Raw genomic sequence first — 25365 nt, 5'->3', positions numbered from 1 at the left:
ACAGCACTGGTAGCAAACTACAACAAAGGAAATGGCTACAAAACAGTAACAAAGAAATGTGGAATACCAAAATCCACAATCAGAGCAATAACCAAGAAGTACCACAGAACAAATACAACTGAAACGTGGACATCCAAAGAACATTACAGGTACAGCAGGTAAAAGAATAATTTGACAGCTAAAAAAAATCCAAGATTTAATGCAAGGGACTTAAAGAAAGATTTAGAAGCATCAGGCATAATACTGCATGAAAGAACTGTACAGACACATAAGAGCTGTATACACTTAAGCATCACTGCACACCACTTTTAAAGAAAATTCATAAAGAAAACCATCTTAAATAAGAACATAAGAACATAAGAAAGTTTACAAACGAGAGGAGGCCATTCGGCCCATCTTGCTCGTTTGGTTGTTAGTAGCTTATTGATCCCAAAATCTCATCAAGCAGCTTCTTGAAGGATCCCAGGGTGTCAGCTTCAACAACATTACTGGGGAGTTGATTCCAGACCCTCACAATTCTCTGTGTAAAAAAGTGTCTCCTATTTTCTGTTCTGAATGCCCCTTTTTCTAAACTCCATTTGTGACCCCTGGTCCTTGTTTCTTTTTTCAGGCTGAAAAAGTCCCTTGGGTCGACACTGTCAATACCTTTTAGAATTTTGAATGCTTGAATTAGGTCGCCACGTAGTCTTCTTTGTTCAAGACTGAACAGATTCAATTCTTTTAGCCTGTCTGCATATGACATGCCTTTTAAGCCCGGAATAATTCTGGTCGCTCTTCTTTGCACTCTTTCTAGAGCAGCAATATCTTTTTTTATAGCGAGGTGACCAGAACTGCACACAATATTCAAGATGAGGTCTTACAAGTGCATTGTACAGTTTTAACATTACTTCCCTTGATTTAAATTCAACACTTTTCACAATGTATCCGAGTATCTTGTTAGCCTTTTTTATAGCTTCCCCACATTGCCTAGATGAAGACATTTCTGAGTCAACAAAAACTCCTAGGTCTTTTTCATAGATTCCTTCTCCAATTTCAATATCTCCCATATGATATTTATAATGTACATTTTTATTTCCTGCGTGCAGTACCTTACACTTTTCTCTATTAAATGTCATTTGCCATGTATCTGCCCAGTTCTGAATCTTGTCTAGATCATTTTGAATGACCTTTGCTGCTGCAACAGTGTTTGCCACTCCTCCTACTTTTGTGTCGTCTGCAAATTTAACAAGTTTGCTTACTATACCAGAATCTAAATCATTAATGTAGATTAGGAATAGCAGAGGACCTAATACTGATCCCTGTGGTACACCGCTGGTTACCACACTCCATTCTGAGGTTTTTCCTCTAATCAGTACTTTCTGTTTTCTACATGTTAACCACTCCCTAATCCATGTACATGTGTTTCCTTGAATCCCAACTGCGTTCAGTTTGAGAATTAATCTTTTGTGCGGGACTTTGTCAAAAGCTTTCTGGAAATCTAAATAAACCATATCATATGCTTTGCAATTATCCATTATCGATGTTGCATCCTCAAAAAAATCAAGCAAGTTAGTTAGGCACGATCTCCCTTTCCTAAAACCATGTTGACTGTCTCCCAGTACCCTGTTACCATATAGGTAATTTTCCATTTTGGATCTTATTATAGTTTCCATAAGTTTGCATATAATAGAAGTCAGGCTTACTGGTCTGTAGTTACCTGGTTCAGTTTTGTTTCCCTTTTTGTGGATCGGTATTACGTTTGCAATTTTCCAGTCTGTCGGTACCACCCCTGTGTCAAGAGACTGCTGCATGATCTTGGTTAGCGGTTTGTAAATTACTTCTTTCATTTCTTTGAGTACTACTGGGAGGATCTCATCCGGCCCAGGGGATTTGTTTATTTTAAGAGCTCCTAGTCCCTTTAACACTTCTGCCTCAGTTATGCTAAAGTTATTTAAAACTGGATAGGAACTGGATGACATGTGGGGCATGTTGTCAGTATCTTCCTTTGTAAAAACTTGTGAAAAGTAATCATTTAACATATTTGCTATTTTTTTTTCTTCCTCTACGATTTTGCCATTTGTATCTCTTAAACATTTAATCTCCTCTTTGAATGTTCTCTTGCTGTTGTAATATTGGAAAAACATTTTGGAATTGGTTTTAGCTCCCTTAGCAATGTTCATTTCTATTTCTCTCTTGGCCTTTCTAACTTCCTTTTTGACTTGCATTTGCAGTTCTGTGTACTCTTTCTGTGTACTTTCTTTTTGGTCCCTTTTTAATGCTCTGTAAAGTGCCTTTTTTCGCTGAATATTTTTTTTAATTGATCTATTAAACCATTTTGGCAATTTAGTTTTACATTTAGATTTGTCTACTTTAGGGATATAATTGTTTTGCGCCTCTAGTACTACATTTTTGAAGAACAACCATCCTTCTTCTGTGGGTGTTTTCTCTATTTTACTCCAATCTACTTCTGTTAGTCTCTGTTTCATGCCTTCATAGTTTGCTTTTCTAAAATTGTAAACCTTAGCTTTAGTCTTTACTTTTGAGGATTTAAAAAACACTTCAAATGAGACCATGTTGTGGTCTGAGTTTGCCAGTGGTTCTCTGACCTCTGTTTTAGTTATTCTATCTTCGTTATTTGAAAAGACTAAATCAAGGCATGCCTCCCCTCTAGTGGGTGCCTTCACAAATTGTGTTAGGAAGCAGTCATTTGTCATTTCCACCATTTCTATTTCGTCCTTCGCGCTACCCACCGGGTTTTCCCATTTTATTTGGGGGAAGTTGAAATCCCCCATTAGTATGGCTTCTCCTTTGCTACACACATTTCTAATGTCATTGTATAACAGATTATTTTGCTCACCGTCTGAATCTGGCGGTCTATAGCATGCTCCTATTATTATGCCCTTTGAATTTTTGTCTGTTATTCTGACCCATATTGATTCGGTTTTATTTTCTTTGTCCAGGTTTAACACCTGGGCTTCAAGACTGTTTCTTATGTATAGCGCTACCCCTCCTCCTCTTCTGTCCTGCCTGTCTTTCCTATACAGTGTATACCCACAAATATTATATTCGTCCCCATCACTCTCAGATAACCACGTTTCTGTAACACCTATCACATCATAGTTACCTGTTAGTGCAGTAGCTTCAAGTTCTAGAATTTTGTTTCTGATACTTCTAGCATTTAGATAAACACATTTAATGGTTGTCTTACCTGAGTTGTTGTTCTTGTTTTGATGCGGTCTCCCTTCTGTTTTTTTGTTGATTTCTCCCCCCTTCCTTTCTAGTTTAAATGCTTCCGAACCTGCTCGAGGATCTTTTCTCCAAGTAGACTAGTTCCCTTGTTATTTAAATGCAGTCCATCCCGTCTATACAGATAGTCCTCGTTGTAGAATGTGGTCCAATGATCAAGATAGGTGAAGCCTTCCCGTGTGCACCACGTCTTCAACCATTGGTTTTGATTTATTATTTCCAGCTGTCCATATGGTCCTTTGCAAGGTGCGGGTAGTATACCAGAAAATACCACAGTTTTGGTTTTCTCTTTTAATTTCCTTCCTAGCTCTCTGAATTTGTTTTGCAGGGATTTTGGTCTGTCTCTTCCAATGTTGTTTGTACCGATGTGGACGACTACTACCGGGTCGTCTCCTGTTCGTTCTAGGAGCCTGTCCACGTTCTCAGTGATGTGCTTGACCGAGGCTCCCGGAAGGCAGCACACTGTTGTAGTAAGGGGGTCCAAACTGCGAACTGAACTTGCTGTGTTTCTCAATATGGAGTCCCCAACAATCATGACCTCCCTTCTTTTTGCTGTCTGGTCACCACTGTCAATGGGGTCCTGGATGTTGTTCCTTTCATTCTCTTGTTGTTGGTTCTGCTCATCAAAATTCTGAAGTGACTCAAATCTGTTGGTTGTTTTGATTTCTGGTGGTTGTGTTTGACGAAGTTTCTTTTTTTCCCTGCTTCTGCCTACCTGAACCCAGCTGTTCTGACCTTCTATCTCCCTGGTGGCTTTCAGTCTGTTAGGGGTGATGCAGACTTCCATGAATTGTGGGTGTGCCAGTTCCTCAAGATCCTGTTGCTGTCTCACTTCTTCCAGCTCCATTTCTAGCATGCTTACTAGTTTATGCAAATCCTGGATCGCGCGGCACTTTACGCACACTTGGTTTAGCTCCGCTGGGTTTTCTCGGATTTCCCACATCAAGCAGGTGTCACAGATTACTGGCTTGAAGACCATGTTGAGGTTTTTTTTTTTTTTTGAAGTTTAGTTTCTTCTGCAGCCGTCAACCTGCTTTCAAACTGCTTCGAAACTGCTCTGTACTTTTCCACGCCTGTACTTCTCCCACTCGCTGTCGCTTCCACTCGCTGTCGCTGGGAAGACTGCCTCGTTTAACTGCGTTGTTCTGCTGTGCTGTCGGCTCCTCCCCTCGCCCGTGTCTCAAAACGGCGCTGAATTTGAATCAGCTGCTCCGAGTTTCAGCTTGTTTGTTATCACAAAAACACACGCGGCTGCTGCTGTGTTTCCCCAATGTCCTCTGTTTTCTGATTAAAGCAATTCAAGATGCAATTTCTCCTTTCTGCTTCGAAACTGCTCTGTACTTTTCCACGCCTGTACTTCTCCCACTCGCTGTCGCTTCCACTCGCTGTCGCTGGGAAGACTGCCTCGTTTAACTGCGTTGTTCTGCTGTGCTGTCGGCTCCTCCCCTCGCCCGTGTCTCAAAACGGCGCTGAATTTGAATCAGCTGCTCCGAGTTTCAGCTTGTTTGTTATCACAAAAACACACGCGGCTGCTGCTGTGTTTCCCCAATGTCCTCTGTTTTCTGATTAAAGCAATTCAAGATGCAATTTCTCCTTTCTGCTTCGAAACTGCTCTGTACTTTTCCACGCTGTACTTCTCCCACTCGCTGTCGCTTCCACTCGCTGTCGCTGGGAAGACTGCCTCGTTTAACTGCGTTGTTCTGCTGTGCTGTCGGCTCCTCCCCTCGCCCGTGTCTCAAAACGGCGCTGAATTTGAATCAGCTGCTCCGAGTTTCAGCTTGTTTGTTATCACAAAAACACACGCGGCTGCTGCTGTGTTTCCCCAATGTCCTCTGTTTTCTGATTAAAGCAATTCAAGATGCAATTTCTCCTTACTGCTTCGAAACTGCTCTGTACTTTTCCACGCCTGTACTTCTCCCACTCGCTGTCGCTTCCACTCGCTGTCGCTGGGAAGACTGCCTCGTTTAACTGCGTTGTTCTGCTGTGCTGTCGGCTCCTCCCCTCGCCCGTGTCTCAAAACGGCGCTGAATTTGAATCAGCTGCTCCGAGTTTCAGCTTGTTTGTTATCACAAAAACACACGCGGCTGCTGCTGTGTTTCCCCAATGTCCTCTGTTTTCTGATTAAAGCAATTCAAGATGCAATTTCTCCTTTCTGCTTCGAAACTGCTCTGTACTTTTCCACGCCTGTACTTCTCCCACTCGCTGTCGCTTCCACTCGCTGTCGCTGGGAAGACTGCCTCGTTTAACTGCGTTGTTCTGCTGTGCTGTCGGCTCCTCCCCTCGCCCGTGTCTCAAAACGGCGCTGAATTTGAATCAGCTGCTCCGAGTTTCAGCTTGTTTGTTATCACAAAAACACACGCGGCTGCTGCTGTGTTTCCCCAATGTCCTCTGTTTTCTGATTAAAGCAATTCAAGATGCAATTTCTCCTTTCTGCTTCGAAACTGCTCTGTACTTTTCCACGCTGTACTTCTCCCACTCGCTGTCGCTTCCACAATTAAATAAGGCAAGAAACATGAACAAGAATTCTTCAACAACATTCTCTTGTCCAAGGAGTCTAAAATAGAACTTTTCCTTAAAAATTGACATAGTATGTTTGGAGCACAAAGGGGAAATTCTTCAATGAAGAAAACCTTGTACCTATAGTTATTCATAGATGTGTTTTATTCATGATATGGGTTGTTTTAGCAGTTCATGGACTGGAGACATGGATGTGATTGAAGATTGAATTAATACAGCCATGTTTCAAAACATTCTACAAAGTAGATACCCTGTGCTCAGAGCTGATTGGCAGACAGTACCACATGGCATCAATCCAAAGCATACAGCTAAGTCACCATTGTGTCTCCAGTCTGTCTGAGCTAAAGGAAATATGCAAGACACAATGGGTCCAGATATCACCAACAAGATGTAACATAATTCTTAAACAGTATAATAAATGTCTGAAAGCCATAATAAAAACAAAAGAAGGACACATTAAATGCTAAACCAGGGGTGCCAGTACTTTTGTCAGGAACACACATTTGAAATTGCTTTAGTTTTTTTATAGATTGTTTGTTAATCAGAAATTGTGTATTTTGGTATTTTTTCATTTAATTAGTGACTTTTGTCTGTGACTGTCTGCAGTATCAAATATATGATTTATCATCATATCTTTTGCAACTCACAACATACATTTACTATCTTTATAAAGTATCTATGCAGAAATGATAAGGGAATTTCATATGAATTAAACAATTGCAAAGGCCAGTTTCCTGAAAGGAATACAATTAAATAAATGGTATAAAATTAACAAAAAACTACTCAGATCAGTCGTTTCTTGTTCCTTACTACAACTAAGTTTGAAATTGTTTTATTTAAAAAAAAAAAAAAAAAAGCATTTACTCTTGCTTTAAAATAGGGCCCTGTTATTAATATATTTCAATGTTATTGAAGTAGTGTTGAATAAAGTCAGTAGTTAAGTGTGGGGGTTCAAAAGTTACTGGACATGCAAAAGCCACTGAAAATGATCTTTTCCTTCATCCAAAAGCCACCATCATGTTTTTACCTCCATCTGCTCATGAATCCAATCAAGGCATTTAGTGATTCTGGTGTAGACTCCTGGTTTGTTTTTTTCTGCACATCCCAGTCCCCAGCTTGTAGCTCCAACTAACTTCCAGACATTTGAATCTTCGCAAGCCAATGGTCCGCCACTGTCTCCCTTTGTTACACAGAAAAAAAGTGCCTCAAACAGAGGTTGTCTTTCTGCATAATGAATGAGTGCTAACCACGTTTTTAAAATCCTTTAGCACTGGCAATATCATCATTGGCCCCCCTTTCCTTCTGAAGATCTGTGGCTCTTTGCTTGTGTTTTACTTTAATCTGAAATATGATGCATCTTACATTGACAATACCACTAGGTGCTAGATATCAATATTGTACTGTTGCATGCTATCCTTGGGTTACACATTTTGGCATTTTTGTGGCAGGATTGGTCTGCATCATCCTATGAACCAAAACCACAGGTTGTATTTCTGGAATATTTTTGGTAATGAAAATGAGAACAACCACATTGATTGATATACTATACACTTTTATGTTTTAGTTTGTCTTGACCTCAGTAAGGCAGGGTTATTTTTTCTTGTGCAATACTTACCCAAGGTGTATACTAAGTATAGGTCCAACCAAAAAGTGTCGTGTCCGTCCCGTCCTGTCCCCATTTAGTTTTTATTTTAAAGGTAACAATTTATGTATGCACTGAATCTTTGTAAAGAATACATTATCTAATGTTTTATGCCAGTAAAAACAGTTTATTCCAGCCCCAAGCATATTTGTATCTTATTTAATTGACACGTGAAACTGTCTAACCTGAAATTCTGAAGGATTTGTTTGTTCTCCTTGCATAAAATTAATTTAAACTCAACAGTGAAGTTTGACATCAAGTTGTTTGATTTTTAAAAAATCAACACATTAAATTGACAATCGATTTCACTTTAGCAAACCAGCATTTCCCAGTGAAATGGGGACTAAACTTATATGGCACTCAAACTGCATTAAGGGCTTTGTCACATGTTGTACATGAATCATGCAATATGTTTTTGAGAAAATATGCTCGTAGGATGTAGATTTAACTACTACAGGCCGACCAAGAAAAAGACATTGCTTAACAAACAAATATGTCATGCCCAGGAATGAGAAGACTAATATCAGGGTTTAACAGAATGTGATAGGAAGATACATTGATAGAACCAACTCTATTTAAAACAAAAAATGATTTTTTTGGGGGGGGGGGTTGGGTGACAACACTTGCTAACCCTAGCCCATACTTTAAACTCAGTGCAGACCCCAGGTCACAGTTGGAATTAAGTGGGGACTAACTTTACATAGAGAGTGTGGCAAATCATTGGAATACTTAAGACCCAAACTGACCCAAGTTTTTGGATTAATCAACAACTACAATGGCCTTGTATGTTCTTATCTTAAAGATTTTTTGGGTTTCCAAATATTTAAATTATTAAATAAACCATACCTGGCAGGAATCTACACCACCTTCTAAATATCCAGCACAAATCATTGTAGGAGCTATAAAGCCTTGGTACACATCAGGCTGATTGCACTCTTTGTTGGACAGCAGAGGTATCTGGGCATAGTTCATAGCAACTGTACCTTCTCCTATAATGAAAATAATCAAGTATTAATGTGTTGATAGCAGATCAATTCAATGCATCAGTTAGGATACAGTCAAAGCATGCATATGGAAGCATTTGGATTATTTTGAGGCTTGATGGAAGGAAAGCTTTACACAATTATAACACTGTATATCTGAATGTAACAGGGCGAGCAGCCCTGTACAGTGTTTATTTTAGAACGAGGTCTCCCCCTCCGCCCCTGTGTTATTTTGTATTTGTTTATTGATTTATATTTGTAGTTATAGATGACGGCGAACCACCGTGTGTTTTTTGTTTGTTTATTATTTTGTATGACGGCACAGCCGTGCTTTTTTGTGTTATTGTTTTAAAAATGTATTTGTGGATAAATGACGGCGAACCGTCGTGCGTTTTGTTTTGCAGCGTGGATGGGAAGCCCATCCACGTTAATAATTAAAACCCGTGCTGAAGGTGGCAATCTCCCCAATTAAGCGATTAATTTATTGCTAATCGGGAGATGGTCACCTGTATTAAAAGTCTGCAGCTCCATGTTAGGTGTGTGGGTGTTCAGAAGTGGAGAGCGAGTTAAAAAGAATATAAGGATCAGTGAAGGCAGCTGCTCAGCCTGACAATGATCATCAATTTGTATTAAATGTAATTAAGCTGTTTTATCTTTCACCTGAGACATGAGATTATTAGACAATAGGGCTTATTGCTTAATTAACACAATAAAATGTTTTGCTGCACCACAGTGCTCGTTAACACAGATACCAAATTTCCTTTATTTAAACTTTTAAAATTATAATTTTGACTCTAATGTAATACATTTTAAGATGACGGTGTGTAGGACTTAAATAACATAACAGGGCAAAACTCATATTGTTTCACCCCTCTTTATAATGACTGCAATCATTTTGAAGCGTTTTTCTATTAATAACACAGCTACACATGCTGAATATGCCATGTGTAGCTATGTCCTTTCACTTTCATTGAATTTACATTGAACTGTGCAGTGTAGAAAGGGACCAGATTCAGATGTGGGATATGTATTTAACACATTTTCTCAAAACTGGCTAATTAGGACATATTAAGAGCCCAGTCTGTAAGTGTGGAGATAGAAATGCTCTTCCACTGTTTTACAAACATATGCTTTGCTGTGGTTATTGCCAATATTATCCAGCAAGTTTGATATTGTATTAAATCAGACACCTCAACATAATAAACTGAATAGGTAACTGAAGGTAAAGGTAAAAAGGTTGTAGCTGCAATCTGCACGTGTCAGTGCCAAAGGGAAAGCAAACTATTCTGTACTGAGGACTGCTGCCCACCGTAAAGGACAGATATCTGTAATAAAGAAAGTAATATGGCTAATGAGCCACAGCTTTTTGTTTTGAAGTATTGTTTATTTATGTATTTACTTATTTTTCTCATCTAGAAAACTATTAAAGTGCACAGAAAATACTTGCTTGTGTTTGGACTTACATTTTGTGATACCTGCTATCCTGACCATTTACAAAGGCCAATAGAGTCTATACTCTTATTGCTCAGCAGCTTCTCCAACAAGATCAGTAGCACCTTCAAACTAAACCAAGTGTAATCTTTTGGACTTCAATGCATTATTCTGTATAGGGCACTGACTACCATGTTTGAATTGTTTCCCCTTACATGTAGGAACAAATTTAAAATTAAAAGGACACTTGAACATTGATTTAAGTGTATGATTCTTGATTTCAAGGCAATGATTATAATTTTAGTATTTCCATGCTTTGATTTTCTTGATGCTCTTACCTCCATCATACGTTGCACCCCAGCCTGAAATCCAGCACATTTTTCCCTCTGCAAACTCTTCACCATAATTTGGAAGGCATATTGGCTCCACATTACCTTATTTAGGACAACAGATTCACAACTTAGATTAGTACATTGCAATTTTAAATAATTGTTTATTCTTGTTGAAAATAAATTCTGTGCACAATTTATAACTAATGCTGTCCTGTTTGTCAGTTTTTTTTTTGTTTTTTTTTTGCGAAATTAAATAATAGTGTAAAAAATAGCCATTGGTATTAATAGTAAACCCAAACGCACCAAGGAGAGGTTGATCACCTTATTTTGCCCTCAATAAAAACACTAAGGGCCTCATGCACTAAACAGCGGTAACCAGTTTACCACACAGTAAGTCCATTACTGCTTGGTCTATACACCTGCATAACCAGCGGCAAATGACTTTGCACACGTGGAAAAAGATATCGCGTGAGAGCCATTTACATACAATTAATAATGGTAATCCATGGAAATGTATTAAAATGATCTCCCCTAATGCCGCAAGGAAGGGTCTTGATATAAAAAACTACATTTACTTAACACTAGAACTACCAGAGCTGTCTTTCTGGCGCATCATATTTTTTTAAATGCATTTTTCTCCACTGATTTGGCAGCTAGGCACCTGTGCTTTTTTTACTTTTATATATATATTTTTTACTTTTATTTATATATATAGCTGCAGGAGACATTTTCAGACGTGATCAAGGGTTGTAAAAATACTAATTTTCTAGTTAAAATTAATAGACCAATACAACACAGGACCGCACAGCAAGTCTTAGGCGTGATTATATTGAAAAAATAAATACTGTATAATAGTGTACCAAACCAGCTATTGCAAGACTGGAGACATTGCACAGCTAACCGAGTTGAACTCAGGCACAAAATAAAAGGGTAAACAGAAAACACTTGTATCAAAAAGTCAATAATCAGGGTGCAGAGAAAGAGTTCCCAGAAGGCCATGGGGCTGACAAGCCTCCAATTAGGAAATTATCACATGTGCCTGGCTATGACTGCAAATTAGAGCCAAGTGCATGGTTTATAAAGAGTGCAGCCAGTTTGTTCCGGGCTGCTGTGTGGAGAGCCCGCTTGAAACAAAAGGTACTTTGTGAACCTTTTGGTGTTTTGTTTGTATTTATTTAGTGTTTTGATACTGGTAAGCAGCTTAGCTGCCCAGTTTGTTAGCTTAGGTTTTTGTTTCTGTTTTATTTCTTTTGTTATTATAAATATTAAAAATAGTGTGTCAGTGCTGATAAAAAATTCAATTTCAGTGTCCTGCGTCTGCTTAAAGGGGCAACCAACTGCAGAGAGGTGCAGCTCATTTACTATATATATATATATATATATATATATACACACAGCTCTGGAAAAAATTAAGAGACCACTGCAAAATTATCAGTTTCTCTGGTTTACTATTTATAGGTATGTGTTTGGGTAAAATGAACATTTTTGTTTTATTCTATAAACTACTGACAACATTTCTCCCAAATTCCAAATAACAATATTGTCATTTAGAGCATTTATTTGCAGAAAATGACAACTGGTCAAAATAACAAAAAAGATGCAGTGTTGTCAGACCTCGAATAATGCAAAGAAAATAAGTTCAGGTTCCTTTTTAAACAACACAATACTAATGTTTTAACTTAGGAAGAGTTCAGAAATCAATTTTTGGTGGAACACCCCTGATTTTCAATTACAGCTTTCATGCGTCTTGGCATGCTCTCCACCAGTCTTTCACATTGATGTTAGGTGACTTTATGCCACTCCTGGCACAGAAATTCAAGCAGCTCGGCTTTGTTTGATGGCTTGTGACCATCCATCTTCCTCTTGATCACATTCCAGAGGTTTTCAATGGGGTTCAGGTCTGGAGATTGGGCTGGCCATGACAGGGTCTTGATCTGGTGGTCCTCCATCCACACCTTGATTGACCTGGCTGTGTGGCATGGAGCATTGTCCTGCTGGAAAAACCAATCCTCAGAGTTGGGGAACATTGTCAGAGCAGAAGGAAGCAAGTTTTCTTCCAGGACAACCTTGTACTTGGCTTGATTCATGCGCCCTTCACAAAGACAAATCTGCCCGATTCCAGCCTTGCTGAAGCACCCCCAGATAAGTCCAATTTTCAGCTTTGCCCAGCACCTGGTCATCTAATGGTTAGACGGAGACCTGGAAAGGCCTACAAGAAACAGTGTCTCGCACCCACTGTGAAATGTGGTGGAGGATCGTTGATGATCTGGGGGTGCTTCAGCAAGGCTGGAATCGGGCATTTATCGGCAAATGTGTGCAATATCATATAAACACATTGCACAAAAAAAAAGAGTAAACACTTTCTTAACTGGTGTATTGAATCGTCACTGCTACACAGCTCACCTCTCTTAAAAACTTAAGAAAAGTAAACCATGATGGGTAAATCCATTTATTAAGATGGGTATTAAATATGTAATAAAATGATATCTTTCTATTAAATCAAAGGGAGCAGCTTCACAAATAGACTACAGAGAGGCCTATAGAGACCTTAAAAAGCAGACTAGGAGAGTGAAAAGGGAATTAGAGAGACACGTGGCATCAGACAGTAAACTTAATCCAAAAGGGTTTTTTCAATATGTTAATGCGAAAAGGAAACTGAAAGAGGAAGTCAGTAGTTTACGTGACAGCAGTGGTAATTTAGTGACTGAAGACAACCAAATCGCAGATGTACGTAATCAACATTTTGTACAAGCATTTACAAAGGAGGATGTATACAATATAGCAATGTACACAAACATCATTACCAGAGTTTGTTTACAGAAGAGAATGAAGTAAAAAGGGAGCTACTTTAAAATAAACAAATCCTGAGAATCTAACCAGGAGTCCTTACAGAAACTAGAGAACAGATTTTTAAACCAATATGCTATATATTCAATAAATCTATAAATAATGTAGCCATCTCATTGGCAATAAATTTGAATCTGGGAACTAAAGACCTATAAGTTTAACATCAATCATATGTACAATCATGGAAACTATAATAAGGACAAAAATGGAGGAATATTTATATAGTAACATAATATAAGTGACAGCCAACATGGCTTTAGGAAGGGCAGCTCTTGATAAATTTACTAGATTTCTTTCAGGATGTGACTACTAGAGTTGACAAGGATAGTGTGTATGACATCATCTACTTAGATTTTCAAAAGGCATTTGACACTAATGGCTATATCTAAAGATTAAATCAGTAGGAATAAATGGTAGAATTGCAGCATGAATTGATAACAGGTTAAAAAATAGGAAGCAGAGAGTTATAATTAAAGGCCAGGCATCAAACTGGAGTAATGCAACAAGTGGGGTACCACAGGGATCAGTATTGGGACCATTGCTATTCTTCATCTATATAAATGACTTGGACCAAGACATAATCAGCAAACTACAAATTTGCAGACGGCACAAAACTGGGAGGGGAAGCCAACTCCCTATCAGCAACTTTAATAATACAAAGAGATTTAGACAAGATTCAAGCTTGGCTGAAATTTACTGTGAAGAAATGCAAAGTCTTGCACATTGGGTGCAAAACCATTACAGGCAAGTACAGCATGAATAATAATGAAATAGACAGTGCTATGTATGAAAAGGACTTAGGGGTAGTAGTGGATGAATCTCTTAAGCCAACTAGACAGTGCTGAGAAGCTATAAAAAAGGTAAATAGAAAGTTAGGTTATATATTCAAGACAGTTGAATTAAAATCTAGAGAAGTTATATTAAAATTATACAATGCACTGGTATAGAACATTGTGTCCAGTTGTGGTCTCCATATCATAAGAAAGACATTAAGGCAATGGAGAGAGTAGAAGAGAGCAACACGATTAATTCCAGGATTGGAAGGGCATGTCATATAAAGACTGAAAGAGCTGAATCGTATATAGAAACAGAAAGAAGGAGAGCCAGAGGCGTAATAGAGGGATTTAAAATTGTCGAGTACATCTCACATGCCAAGTTTGGTGGGTCTAGCTGGTTGGGAAATAGGTCAAAAAAGCCAGTTAGCTATTTGGTTAGCTATTTATTCACTGCACAGCATCATTATAGGTGCCACAGCAATTAATAGCAAGCTGGAAACACTAACAGCAAGGAAGGAAGGAAGTAGGCAGTGTAAATACCGAAGGCGGAACTATGTTCCATGGTGATGTGGGCTGAGGCAAACCCGAAAAGCTTCCCCTAGATCAAGGATAATATTATACATGTTTTTATATTACTATCCTAGATGTGTCTCTACTTTTTTTGTGATCGGGCACTGCAGATAGTGAATAGTTTACTGGTGCCCTCAAATTCTGTGCATTCAGCCAATAGGAAAGCTTGTGATTCCTGCAAGCAGACATGGAGCCTTCCCAGTGGTGTGGCAACAGCGGTACGAGCTGCCAGTGACTGATCAGGGGGCTGCATGGTCTGCAGCCTCAGTGACAAGCAAGTTACCAGATGAGATAGAGTGGAGTTAGTAAGAGGTGAGTCGCTCATCATTTCCACAATGTCTATATTTTTGTGCACAATATAAACTTAAGCAAAATCAAGTGTTCCTAATTTGGACCACAGATTTTTTTTTTTTTTTTTTTTTATATATATATTATATATATATATATATATATATATATATATATATATATATATATATATATAGATAGATTATATATATCTGCTCGTACATCTCCCCCAAAAGCGAAAGAAAATGAATAGCAAGCTGTAAAAATGAATAGCAAGATGGAAAAAATGAATAGCAAACGGGAATAGCGAACTGCAGGCTGGATTAGCGAGCTGGATTAACGAGAGCTGGAATAGCGAACTGCAAACTGTGAACCGCTTGCTAACTTCACTAATGTTCCATCACCACCCCCAAGCCTTGTGTCAGTGCTCGTGTTGTAACAGGTTTCCCTCACGTGTAACAAGTAGGCTGCAAAAACTGTGTCACAGACAATATCCTGAAGGAAAGCAAACGCTAGTTTACCTACCGTAAACCTGGTTCCCAGAAAGAGAAGATGGCCACCAAACATCGTTATGGGATACACTCCTGCCTAATGGTAGGTGGCACTGAGCTACTATATCAAAGCTGCCAACCTTCCCCCAGTGACCTCCTCGGTCCCGCCTCCCGAGGGTATTTAACCGTCATGCAGGGGAGGATCATCCTCTTTCACGAAGAAACCGTGATGTCGACCGAGCGACCTCGCGGTTGGTGGCCATCTTCTCTTTCAGGGAATCAGGTCTGCGGTAGGTAAACTAGCGTTCCCTTTCAATTCGAAGATGGCCACTGTGACAGGATGACAGAGTGTTGAGGCTCAGAGACACAGTGTAAAGGCAAAATAAAGTTCTTTATTAAATAAAATAATCAAATAAACAGGCACAAGGGCCAACAAAAAGAGGTTCAAAAATAAATAATCAAAATAAACTTACAAAATAAATGGTCAGGTTCCAGGTCTTTAAACAAAATATTCCTTTCTTTTAAAAAATACAAAACTCTCCAACACAAAAGCAATCTCCAAACAAAAGAACACACCCCAAACAGAAAACACACACCCTACTCACTACTCACACTCTACTCTACTCCCAGCCAGGGCCTCTCCCCTGGCTTTTATCCCCTGTGGCTGGAGCCCAATTAATCAATAATTATTCAATTAGGGCTCCAGCCACATTCTCACATGTTTTTCTGGCAGGGAGAAATTTAACCCCCTCCCTGCCAGTTCCAAGCATGTTCATATAGACAGGGAGTTCCCTGTCACAGCCACCAAACAACGTTATGGGAAACGTGTACCAGAGCCGTCGTGAGGGAGAAAAGAATGGCAGCATATGAGGGACTCTAAGTCCTGCCTGACCAAGGTCAGCGACGTGAGCATGCAACCTCGAGGACCCTACTGCCCACAGAGGACAATTAGGGATCTACCACATTCAGGTAGTAGAACATAGGCAAAGGTATGTGGGGTAGCTCAGCTAGCCGCATCGCAAATTTTAGCCATGGAGGCACCTCGGAAGAGGGCCCATAACGTAGCCACACCTCTTATGGAATGTGCGGCTGTCTGCCCAGGTGGGGGTAAGCCAGCACTATTATACGCAGTCGAGACTGTGACCGCAGACTGTCCCAGCGTCCGTGTTCCATGGCACTTGAAGAGCTGGTCAGACTGACGCAGCGCTGTTGTCCTATCCACATAACATCTCAATGCCCGAACTGGACAGACAAGGTTCAACTTTCTATCCTCGTCCGTCGCAAACAGAGGAGGATGGAAGGACACCAGTTCCACGGACTCACGTGAAAGGCTGTAACCACCTTGGGGAGAAAAGTAGGGTTTGCAAGCAGTGACACTATACTACCATCATCCCAAATTTGCATACAGGAGCTATGTACAAATAGTGCCTGCAGCTCACTAACCCGCTTTGCGGAGGTAATAGCCAAGAGAAGGCTGTCTTCATGGACAGGTGCTTCAACTCAATGGCGCTCAAATGGGGCTGTGTGACAGCCTCCAGTACAATCTCAAGACTCCATTCTGGGAGAGTGGTCCTCCTATGAGGGCACAATCGCCGAGCGCCTCGGAGAAATAGGATAGCCAAAAAATGCGTACCTGGGGACACAGCGTCAACAGCGGCATGACAAGCAGAAACAGCCACTAGACAAACCTTCAGTGTGGAAGGTGATCTACCAGCCTCAAGTAGATCTTGCAGAAACTGCAAAATGGCTGGCATGGGACAGGAGATTGGATCATGACCGTTAGAACGGCACCAATCTTGAAACTGTTTCCACTTACAGGCATACAGTGACCTAGTGGAATGCGCCCTAGCATTCTGCAGCCTACCCACGACCGCCTCTGACAGCCCTAAGGCTGACCAGCGGTCCCTTTCAGGGACCAGACCCATAGCTGGAGCCTGCCCAGCTCCGGATGCCAAAGTGTGCCTCTCGCCTGACTGAGAAGATCCTGACAAAGTGGAATTTCCCAGGGCGGGCCATTCAATAGCTGGCACAGGGATGAAAACCAGATTCTCCTGGGCCACCTGGGGGCCACGAGGAGAACTGACGCCTTCTCCAACCAGATCTTCTTGAGAAAAGCCGGGAGCAATAGCAGAGGTGGGAATGCTTAAAGGAGCGCTCTGGGCCATACGTGGGCTAGGCGTCGACGCCGAGTGGACCGCCACAGCAGTGGAGGGAGTACCATAGAGGGCAGTGTGTTGTCTCTGCTGAGGCGAAGAGATCGACCTTCCCGAAATGTTCCCAAATGCGCTCCACCACCTGAGGGTGGAGCCGCCACTCCGAGGGGCATGGGCCCTCCTTCGAGAGGAGGTCCGGAGCTCGATTCTCCACGCCTGGAACATGCATCATCCGAGGGGACAGTAAGTTCTGTTGGGCCCAAATCAGGAGCCTGAAGGCTAGGCGGTACAACCTTGGAGACCGAAGACCACCCTGTGGTTGACATATACCCCCACTGATGTATTGTCTGTGCGGATCAGCACATCTCTGTTCTGCACCACGGGTAGGAAGTACTGGAGGGCAAAAAACCGCTTCCAGCTCCAACCTGTTGATATGCAGGGATGTCCTGCTGCTTGACCAGGGTCCGCTGACTCCGCTGTGTCCCAACCTGAGTTGGAGGCGTCTGTCATCACTACGCTGTGGGTGTAAACTGCGCAGGGCCGCATGCGTAATAAACCCAGCTCGATGGCTGATCGAGAAGTTTTTGGCAAAAAACAAGGGACACCTTCAATCCCTGCTGAAACAGAGAGAGGTGGTGTTGTAAAGCTGCTACCCTGTCGTCCGACAGTTATGCATGCATCGTGGTGGAGTCTAGCCGGAGCCCCACATACATTGGCGTCAGCCGACTCTTGGCATCGTTGATGGTGAGGCCCAGCCTCACTAGATACTCCGTCACTAGTGCCGTGTGGGCCACCGCTCCCTCCCACGACTGGGAACAGATCAACCAGTCATCGAGGTAATTCATCACTCAGACTCCTTGCAGCTGCAAAGGGGTGACATACGGGGAGCTAGGGAGAGGCCGAACAGCAGCACAGAAAACTCATACGCGTTGACCTGAAAGGTAAAGCGGAGATATTTCCTGTCCTGTGGGAACAAAATATGCGTCAGCATGTGGAACCCCTTCTGCTTTAGAAACCGGTTTAGAAACCACAAGTCCAGGATGGGGCGAAAGCCACCATCCTGCTTTGGTACCAGAAAGTGTCTTGAGTAGAAACCCTCTCTGAGAGAGGTAGGATCTACGAGACAAATGGCGTGCTTGTCCAGCAAGGCTGCCACTTCTGTCTGGAGCACCGAGGCCTGAAGCAGGTCCGTTATGAACATAGTCATGACGCTTTGAAAATTAGGGGGTCCCAAATGAAACTGAAGCATGTAACCGTATTGTACGGTTGTGAGCACCGACACATCGGAGGTGCAAGCGTGCTAGTAGTGCAGCTGTTGTGCCGTGAATCGGGTCTGAGGTCACCAGCCTTCAGGGGCCCTGTCGGGACCGCTGAGGCTGGGGCGGGGCTAGCGTGGGCGGGTGTCTAGGGTGGAAACCCTGGAATCGCCATCGCAGTTGTTGCTGCGTTGGCTGGCTATGGCCACGTCCACTACACTGAGGGAGGGTTCTGCCTCTCGCCTGAGATTAGGCTTGTAGGCGGTGCCTAAGGTCACCTGGCGGTGCTGTGGGAACCGGCACTGTCCAGGTGACCATACATGGCTGCGCCGGGTGCCAGCGGCTCGACCTCACCTGCGTCGGAGCGGGGGTAGGGAGTAATGCGCCTACCAGCCTCGACTCCTCGCTTTCTCGAAGACTCTGCCGAAGGATCTCCTCCACTGCTGGACCAAAGGTGTTGCCTGGAGATATGGGCTCTTCCAAAAGCGTGGCCTTATCAGAGTCAGGCACCCGCGCCTGCGACAGCCACAGCTGTCTGTGCGACCACTAGGCCCGCCAGGCTTCGACTCAGGGTCTGACACTGCAGGCCAGAGATCTGGAGCAACGTGTGCGACAGAAGTCGCAGTTCCGTAGCCACCGACTGTAGTAGTGGGGCATCACGCAAAACTCCGTCCAGGTATGCAGTGAGCATGCTGGATGTGTTCGCTAGGTGGGTACTTTGAGCTCCCGCCACATATGCTCTACGGACGTGTGTCTCCGTTATCCTGCACTGCAGGTTAGGGCACACGGGGTCCTTGGGCATACCTCCCACCGGCGGAGCCTTAACCAAGGCTGCAATGGTGGAGTCCACAGGGGGAAACCCGGCCAGGACCAGCTTCTCTGCCCCTTCCAGTGAGGCCAGAGGAGAACTATGTCTCAATTGTGCTGGCACTGTAGAAGGGGGGTTCCAAGAGGAATGCACCTCCTCCATAAAATCGGGGAATGCTGGGAAAGGTTAAACTCGGGGAGCCACGTCATGCGGTCAAAAGACGGAACGGCGTGGCTCTGTTTGTGCTGTCCAGGGGACCTGCAGGTATGCCTCTACGTGCGCCATAAGCTTAACAGCACAGAGTACGAAGTGCATGGAGTACCGTGCAATAATAAAACCGCAGGTTAGAAAACACTGCGCTTTAACACCGTGTGCGCCTCATGCACGGAGCACTGTGGGCACCGGGGGTAACGTGGCACTTGGTAAAAAACACAGAGTACAGTGCAATAATAACACCATGTGCATCGAGCACCACGGGTTACCACTTGCACCGCACGCACCGAGCCGCACTGGCGCGCTAGCCTATTTATTGGTACAGCGACAATGTGTACCGAAGTAGCACGGGCAGAGTCTTACGCATCGTGGTATTAAAAAACACCGGGGCAGCTAGGCATGGTGCCTACTCTGACCACGTGGTCTCACGTCTGAGCAGCGCATAGTGTACAACAGGGGGACAGGGCCGAAGCCACGGTGGGTTGCAGTCAATAAGCACTGTGCGCACCGTGGTACCATAGTAGCACGGGCAGAGTCTTACGCACCGTAATATTAAAAAACACAGAGGCAGCTAGGCGTGGTGCATAAAGAAGCAGCCTGACATGTGGAGTGCAGGTGCTGAAAGTCAGAAAAAGGCTACGATTTATTAAACTACTGATTCCGGAAAAGCGGCGATGCCAGCTTTCAGCACAAAGTGCAGGGGTACTAGCAGTTGCTTATGTGGCACTTTTTGTAAGAAGACAGGGCTCAATGGAACACAGAGGTCTTACCTTACCAGTGTGAGAAGCGAAAGAGAATGATACTTCCCCTGCATGACGGTTAAGTACCCTGGGGAGGCGGGACCGAGGACGTCACTGGGGGAAGGGGGGCTATCAGCAGCTTTGACATAGGAGCTCAGTGACACCTACCAGTAGGCAGGAGTGTATCCCATAACAATGTTTAGTGGCCATCTTCAAATTGAAAGGGAACAATAACACCAAAACATCTGATTTACAAAGAAATTATGGGAAAATACAAGTGAGGAAATCAGAAGGTAAGCAATATGTTTGGTATGTTAAAATAAACACACTGTTTTGACTACATTTAACACAGAACAATTTCGCAGCGTGCAACGTAAAAAAGTCCTCTGCGGTAGTTCTAGGTATGTAAGCATGCCCAGTAGTTCTATTGTTAAAGATGCTAACTTTCCTAAGTGTCTCAGTGCGTGTTAAGTTTACCGCTTATTGAAACCAGGCGGTGTCTGTCTAAATCACAATATAAAAAGAGCCGACCACAAGTAGTGCTGCGTGGGAAACAAGATAAACACATATATCTGCTCAGGTACTGTATAAAATTTTTCCCAGGATAAACAATTGCCTGTGTTCCACAAAACACTACAAATAAAATGTAAAATATAGGCTACAAAGGATGTACAGGTAGTGGACACAAAAATTAAAACACCTAGGTAAATGAGGGACACCAAGTATACTGAAAGCATGGGCTTCCACACAGGTATGACTCATGAGTTAATTAAGCAAATAACATCCCAGCATGCTTAGGATCATATATAAAAATGCTGGACAGGCCTGGTTGCCTATAATTAGGGCTAGCTTGGCCTATCCTGTTCTCCACTCACCGAACGCACAATCCCGAGTATGTGAAAACATGCTGCTTTTATGCAGCTGTACCGAGACTCAACCTCTAATCAATCATTCAATTGGAGTCGCGGTACAACTGCATGTGAATTAATAAAGTTTTCCCCGTGCTCACATATTACATTTTACTTGCATGTGAAGTGCTGTGCAATCCTCATGCCTAAATACAAATATACATTTTAAACACTCGTGTCACACAGACCCATTTATATCCCGTGGACCAATGACTATACACCAACATTTAACACACTACACGCAACATATAACAGAAAATACACACAGGGCGGGCACTTTGTCACAGGGGGTGATTGTTGAGGCACGTTTGGCAGGAGCTTCAGTGACCAAGACAGCTCAACTTGCTGATGTTTCACGAGCAATGGTGTCTAAGGGGATGTCGGCATGGAACTCCGAGGGAAAGATATCATCAGCAAATGGCAGCAGTAGGTGGAAGCGCATACTCCAGGATTGTGATATCTGTGCATTAATTCAAAGTGCAAGGCAAAACAAGCGAGCAACTGCAGATCAATTGACTGCAAATTTCAACCTGGGGCGCGAGCAATCAGTTTCATCAAAAACAGTCCATCGAGAACTCTACAGAGCGGGATACCATAGTCGGGTTGCAGTGCACAAACAGCTCATCACACCTGGCAATGCACATTTGCGAGTCCAGTGGTGCAAAGAGCACAGACAATGGACTACCGAGCAGTGGAGAAACGTGATATGGTCAGATGAATCATCCTTCACCACGTTCTCAACAAAGGAACGAATGCACATGTGGCACTAACCTAAAGAACTCTACAGCCCTGAGTGCTTGGTTCCAACAGTGAAGGGTTCTGGTGGTTCCATAATGTTGTGGTGTGCATTTTCCATGGTTTGGGTGCACGCATTCCTTACAAGGCAAGGTCAATGCTAATTGCTACTTAATGGTACTGAGTGATCATCTTCACCCCATGTTGTAGCATTTCTTTCCTGCCGGGGGGTGGGGGTGTCTTCCAGGATGACAAAGCCCCCATCCGCAGAGCACGTGTCGCCCAGTGGTTTGATGGGCATGACGTTATCCATATGTCATGGCCTTCTCAGTCACCAGATGTGAACCCAATCGAGCATTTATGGAATATTCTGGAACGACGCCTGAGACAGCGTTTTCTACCTCCATCAACCAGATTTTGATTGAATTTCTCGTGGAAGAATGGTGCCGCTTCCCTCCTGCAGAATTCCAGAGGCTTGTAGACTGTATGCCACGCCGCGCACAGGCTGTACTGGCCGCACGTGGAGGCCCAACGCCCTATTAAGTGACTTTACATTGGTGTTTCCATTTTTTTGTCCACTACCTATATTTCGTTGGTTTTGTGGATTAAGAGCAATATTTTTACATACGGTTTTGTATTACTTTACATACTGATATGATTCTGAAAGTGCAACTGTACGTGAACTGTATTGCATAATCATTTCCTTTATTCTGATTCCAAATATGTTGCTAATGCAAGATGCCTTGTAGGAATAGACAGTGCTGTAGAAAATCCCACGAGGTACTGCATTCTTTTCCATTATTACGTTGTACATGAATTACACTGAATTATTTCGGCCCTGAAAACATTAGCATTTTTGTCATGGAAAAGACCAAAGGGAGATAAAGGTGAACAAACAAATATTTGTTTTAATTTAATTATTTTCTGTTTCTCCACTTTGACCTTCAAAGCAAAACATTTCCGGTGTTACAAAGAATTCTGTATCTCTGCATGAGTCCATGCCTTTGCAGATGCAGTTTTTCAAGGCTGGACGTGGATGTGTAATATTCTTGTGCCAGAGTCCCGTTGTGTTCTTAAGCACTGCCATTGAGTTCTGCCGCACAATAAAACACAATAAAACAGTAGCACAATAAAACAGCATATTTCGACAGTACGCTCAGCCTCCTGCGTTGCTCAATACATGAATCCCTTGATTACAAGTAATCTTATAAAACTGTATTTTTCTTTTAAAACACATTAAAATGTTATTACATGTAAATACTGTTCAGAAACATTAAGCGTTCACGTATTGAGATCTTGACCTACGCAGGCGTCAAAACTAAGGGGATTCCCCTCATCCTACGAAGACCCCACTGAAGATGTAGTTGGTGCCGGCTTCTGTCTCCTTGGTCGCTGTCATACTAAAATAAATGGTGTGTAACGCGTGCAGCATTCCGTGCGTTATGATAGCTGGCAAATGAACCATTTAGCTCGCTTTATTCGTGTATATTATTATATCAGTGAATAGAGCAGTCACGCCTTCCTTTTTGTGTGCCGTATGCGGTTTTCTTACCACGCAGTATTTCAAGTAATTTAACACTGTTTGGTGCATGAGGCCCTAAATTGTAACGCACAAATAGAAAAAACTCCAGAAACTACAATAGTTTACACCAAAACATTAAGTATTGTAATTACTGCGGTTGATGTAGTTTAACTTGTATTTCTTTCTTTTTTTCTTTAACTCTTGAAAAGAACAGACAGACAGGTGCAACTCTCCGTGGAGCCTTTTTTAAAGCACTCCGTGACACACTAACGGTCCCTGTTTGGGCCAGGACCACACCATCAAAAAAAGAAAACCCACTAAGAAAAACCTCAATTCTATCCTGAGGCTCCGGCTGTCATTTTTCTATCCTCTCTCCTGTATTCCCGCTTGCAGTAACCCACAGTTACCAGATAACTGTCCAACTTTTTTCTTGTTATCTCTCTCAGTCGATCTTCCTCTCACCATCTCTTTTCACTCACCCCCCTCCTTCCCCCAAAACACTTCCTCCTCCCCCAACCAGACCACTGTGCCTGCCCCCCCAGCTTCCTCCCACCAATCACTGTGCTGTGCCGGTCCCCGTCATGTCACGTCTATACCCCCCCCCAGTCTAGGCACCTCAATCTCTCACACATTCCCACACCCAAGCACCTAGAGACATCCACACCCACACACGACTTCCACTATGGCTCTCCCATCTGAAACTCTCCCAGAGCCTCCCCATAGCTAACTAACACCCCCACCCCCTAGATGGTGTAGCCCGTGCACCTTACAATAACAGCAAACAATAACAGTGACGCAACAGCAATAACAGTGTCCCTCTGGAGCGCTAGTGCCCATACCGCGATCTCTAGGCCAGGTAGTTACAGTATGATGGAATAAGATGACTTACCATCAAATGTAAGTGGTGTAGTCAGCTTCATTAGGGCAATGTCATAATGTAAAGTTTTGGGTCTGTACTTTTTATGATGCATTATCTTCTTTACAGTATAAGCCATGATCCCTGTCACAGGTTGGTCAGTGATACCAACATGTACTGTCCAAGAAGAAGGGAAAGCAAATCTGAAAGGAATATCACAAAAATAATTATTAGTACGACTCATGAGGAATTCTTCATTTTTATTTATTCTACAAATATTACTTAATTTTGAGTGATATTACCTAAAGCATGTTGGCCATACTCTGAAATTCTTAGCTCCCAAATAAATTCATCTGACAGCCACTTTGTGGTCCCGTCACAGTCGCCAATTCTGTAAGAACTTCCGCTATAATGTTTAAATAATTTTCCGGAATGAGGTTTATAATAAGGCACAAATTTATAATAAATTATAATATCATTGTAATTCAGGAAAGGTTTAGACACAACACAAGTCACCAAGGTTCAGAAATAGATTTATTATCTCGTCTTGTGAGCCTAGTACACACTTGGAAAACGCTCGTTTAGCTTCATGGCTCTGACTCTTTGGAACTCTCTCCCAGCTTTGGTTTCTGATGCTCCCACCGTTGCTTGCTTTAAATCAACTCTCAAGACCCAGCTGTTCTCTTTTGCTTTCCATGCTCTTTAAGCCTGATATCTACTATTAGCTGTTATGTTGCCGCTACTATTTAATGTATTATCCTACTGTCATGCGCGTTCCACTGTATTTAAAGTATTATGGATTTTCTTGTTGTTGCTTCATCTTGTAAAGTGCTTTGTGATGGTGGTCCGCTATGAAAGGCGTTATATAAAATAAAGATTGTTTGATTGATTGATAGTCCATTTGTCACTTTTAGAGATCCTATTTCTACAGTGGCTAACCAGTTAAGTGAGGTGTGGGAATAATAGCAACAGATTGAGAAGATAAAGCTCCTATGAAAGGATTACAGTATCAATCTCGCTAGTATGGGACAACCAAAAACCAGGGACAAATGCTTAGACTCCCCAGCCATTG

The 25365-nt window shown here is 42.3% G+C and overlaps 1 protein-coding gene across 1 annotated transcript in view; it reads right to left on the bottom strand.

Annotated features, from left to right (window-relative positions):
• Positions 1–6757: 6757 nt before the first annotated feature.
• Positions 6758–25365, bottom strand: part of tmprss3a (transmembrane serine protease 3a) — an 82358-nt gene continuing 63750 nt past the window's right edge. Inside the window, exons 7-10 of the mRNA XM_041259959.1 lie at positions 24327–24496; positions 10137–10232; positions 8231–8373; positions 6758–6922 (exon numbers count right to left, since the gene is read on the bottom strand). Of these exons, the coding sequence (XP_041115893.1) occupies positions 6758–6922; positions 8231–8373; positions 10137–10232; positions 24327–24496 (574 nt within the window). The remainder of the gene's footprint in view (positions 6923–8230; positions 8374–10136; positions 10233–24326; positions 24497–25365) is intronic.

The sequence above is a fragment of the Polyodon spathula genome, chromosome 9 (genome assembly GCF_017654505.1).
Source record: "Polyodon spathula isolate WHYD16114869_AA chromosome 9, ASM1765450v1, whole genome shotgun sequence".
Lineage (NCBI taxonomy): Eukaryota > Metazoa > Chordata > Actinopteri > Acipenseriformes > Polyodontidae > Polyodon > Polyodon spathula.
Note: the sequence above shows the minus strand (reverse complement) of the source record. Positions and strands in the feature narration are given on the sequence as shown.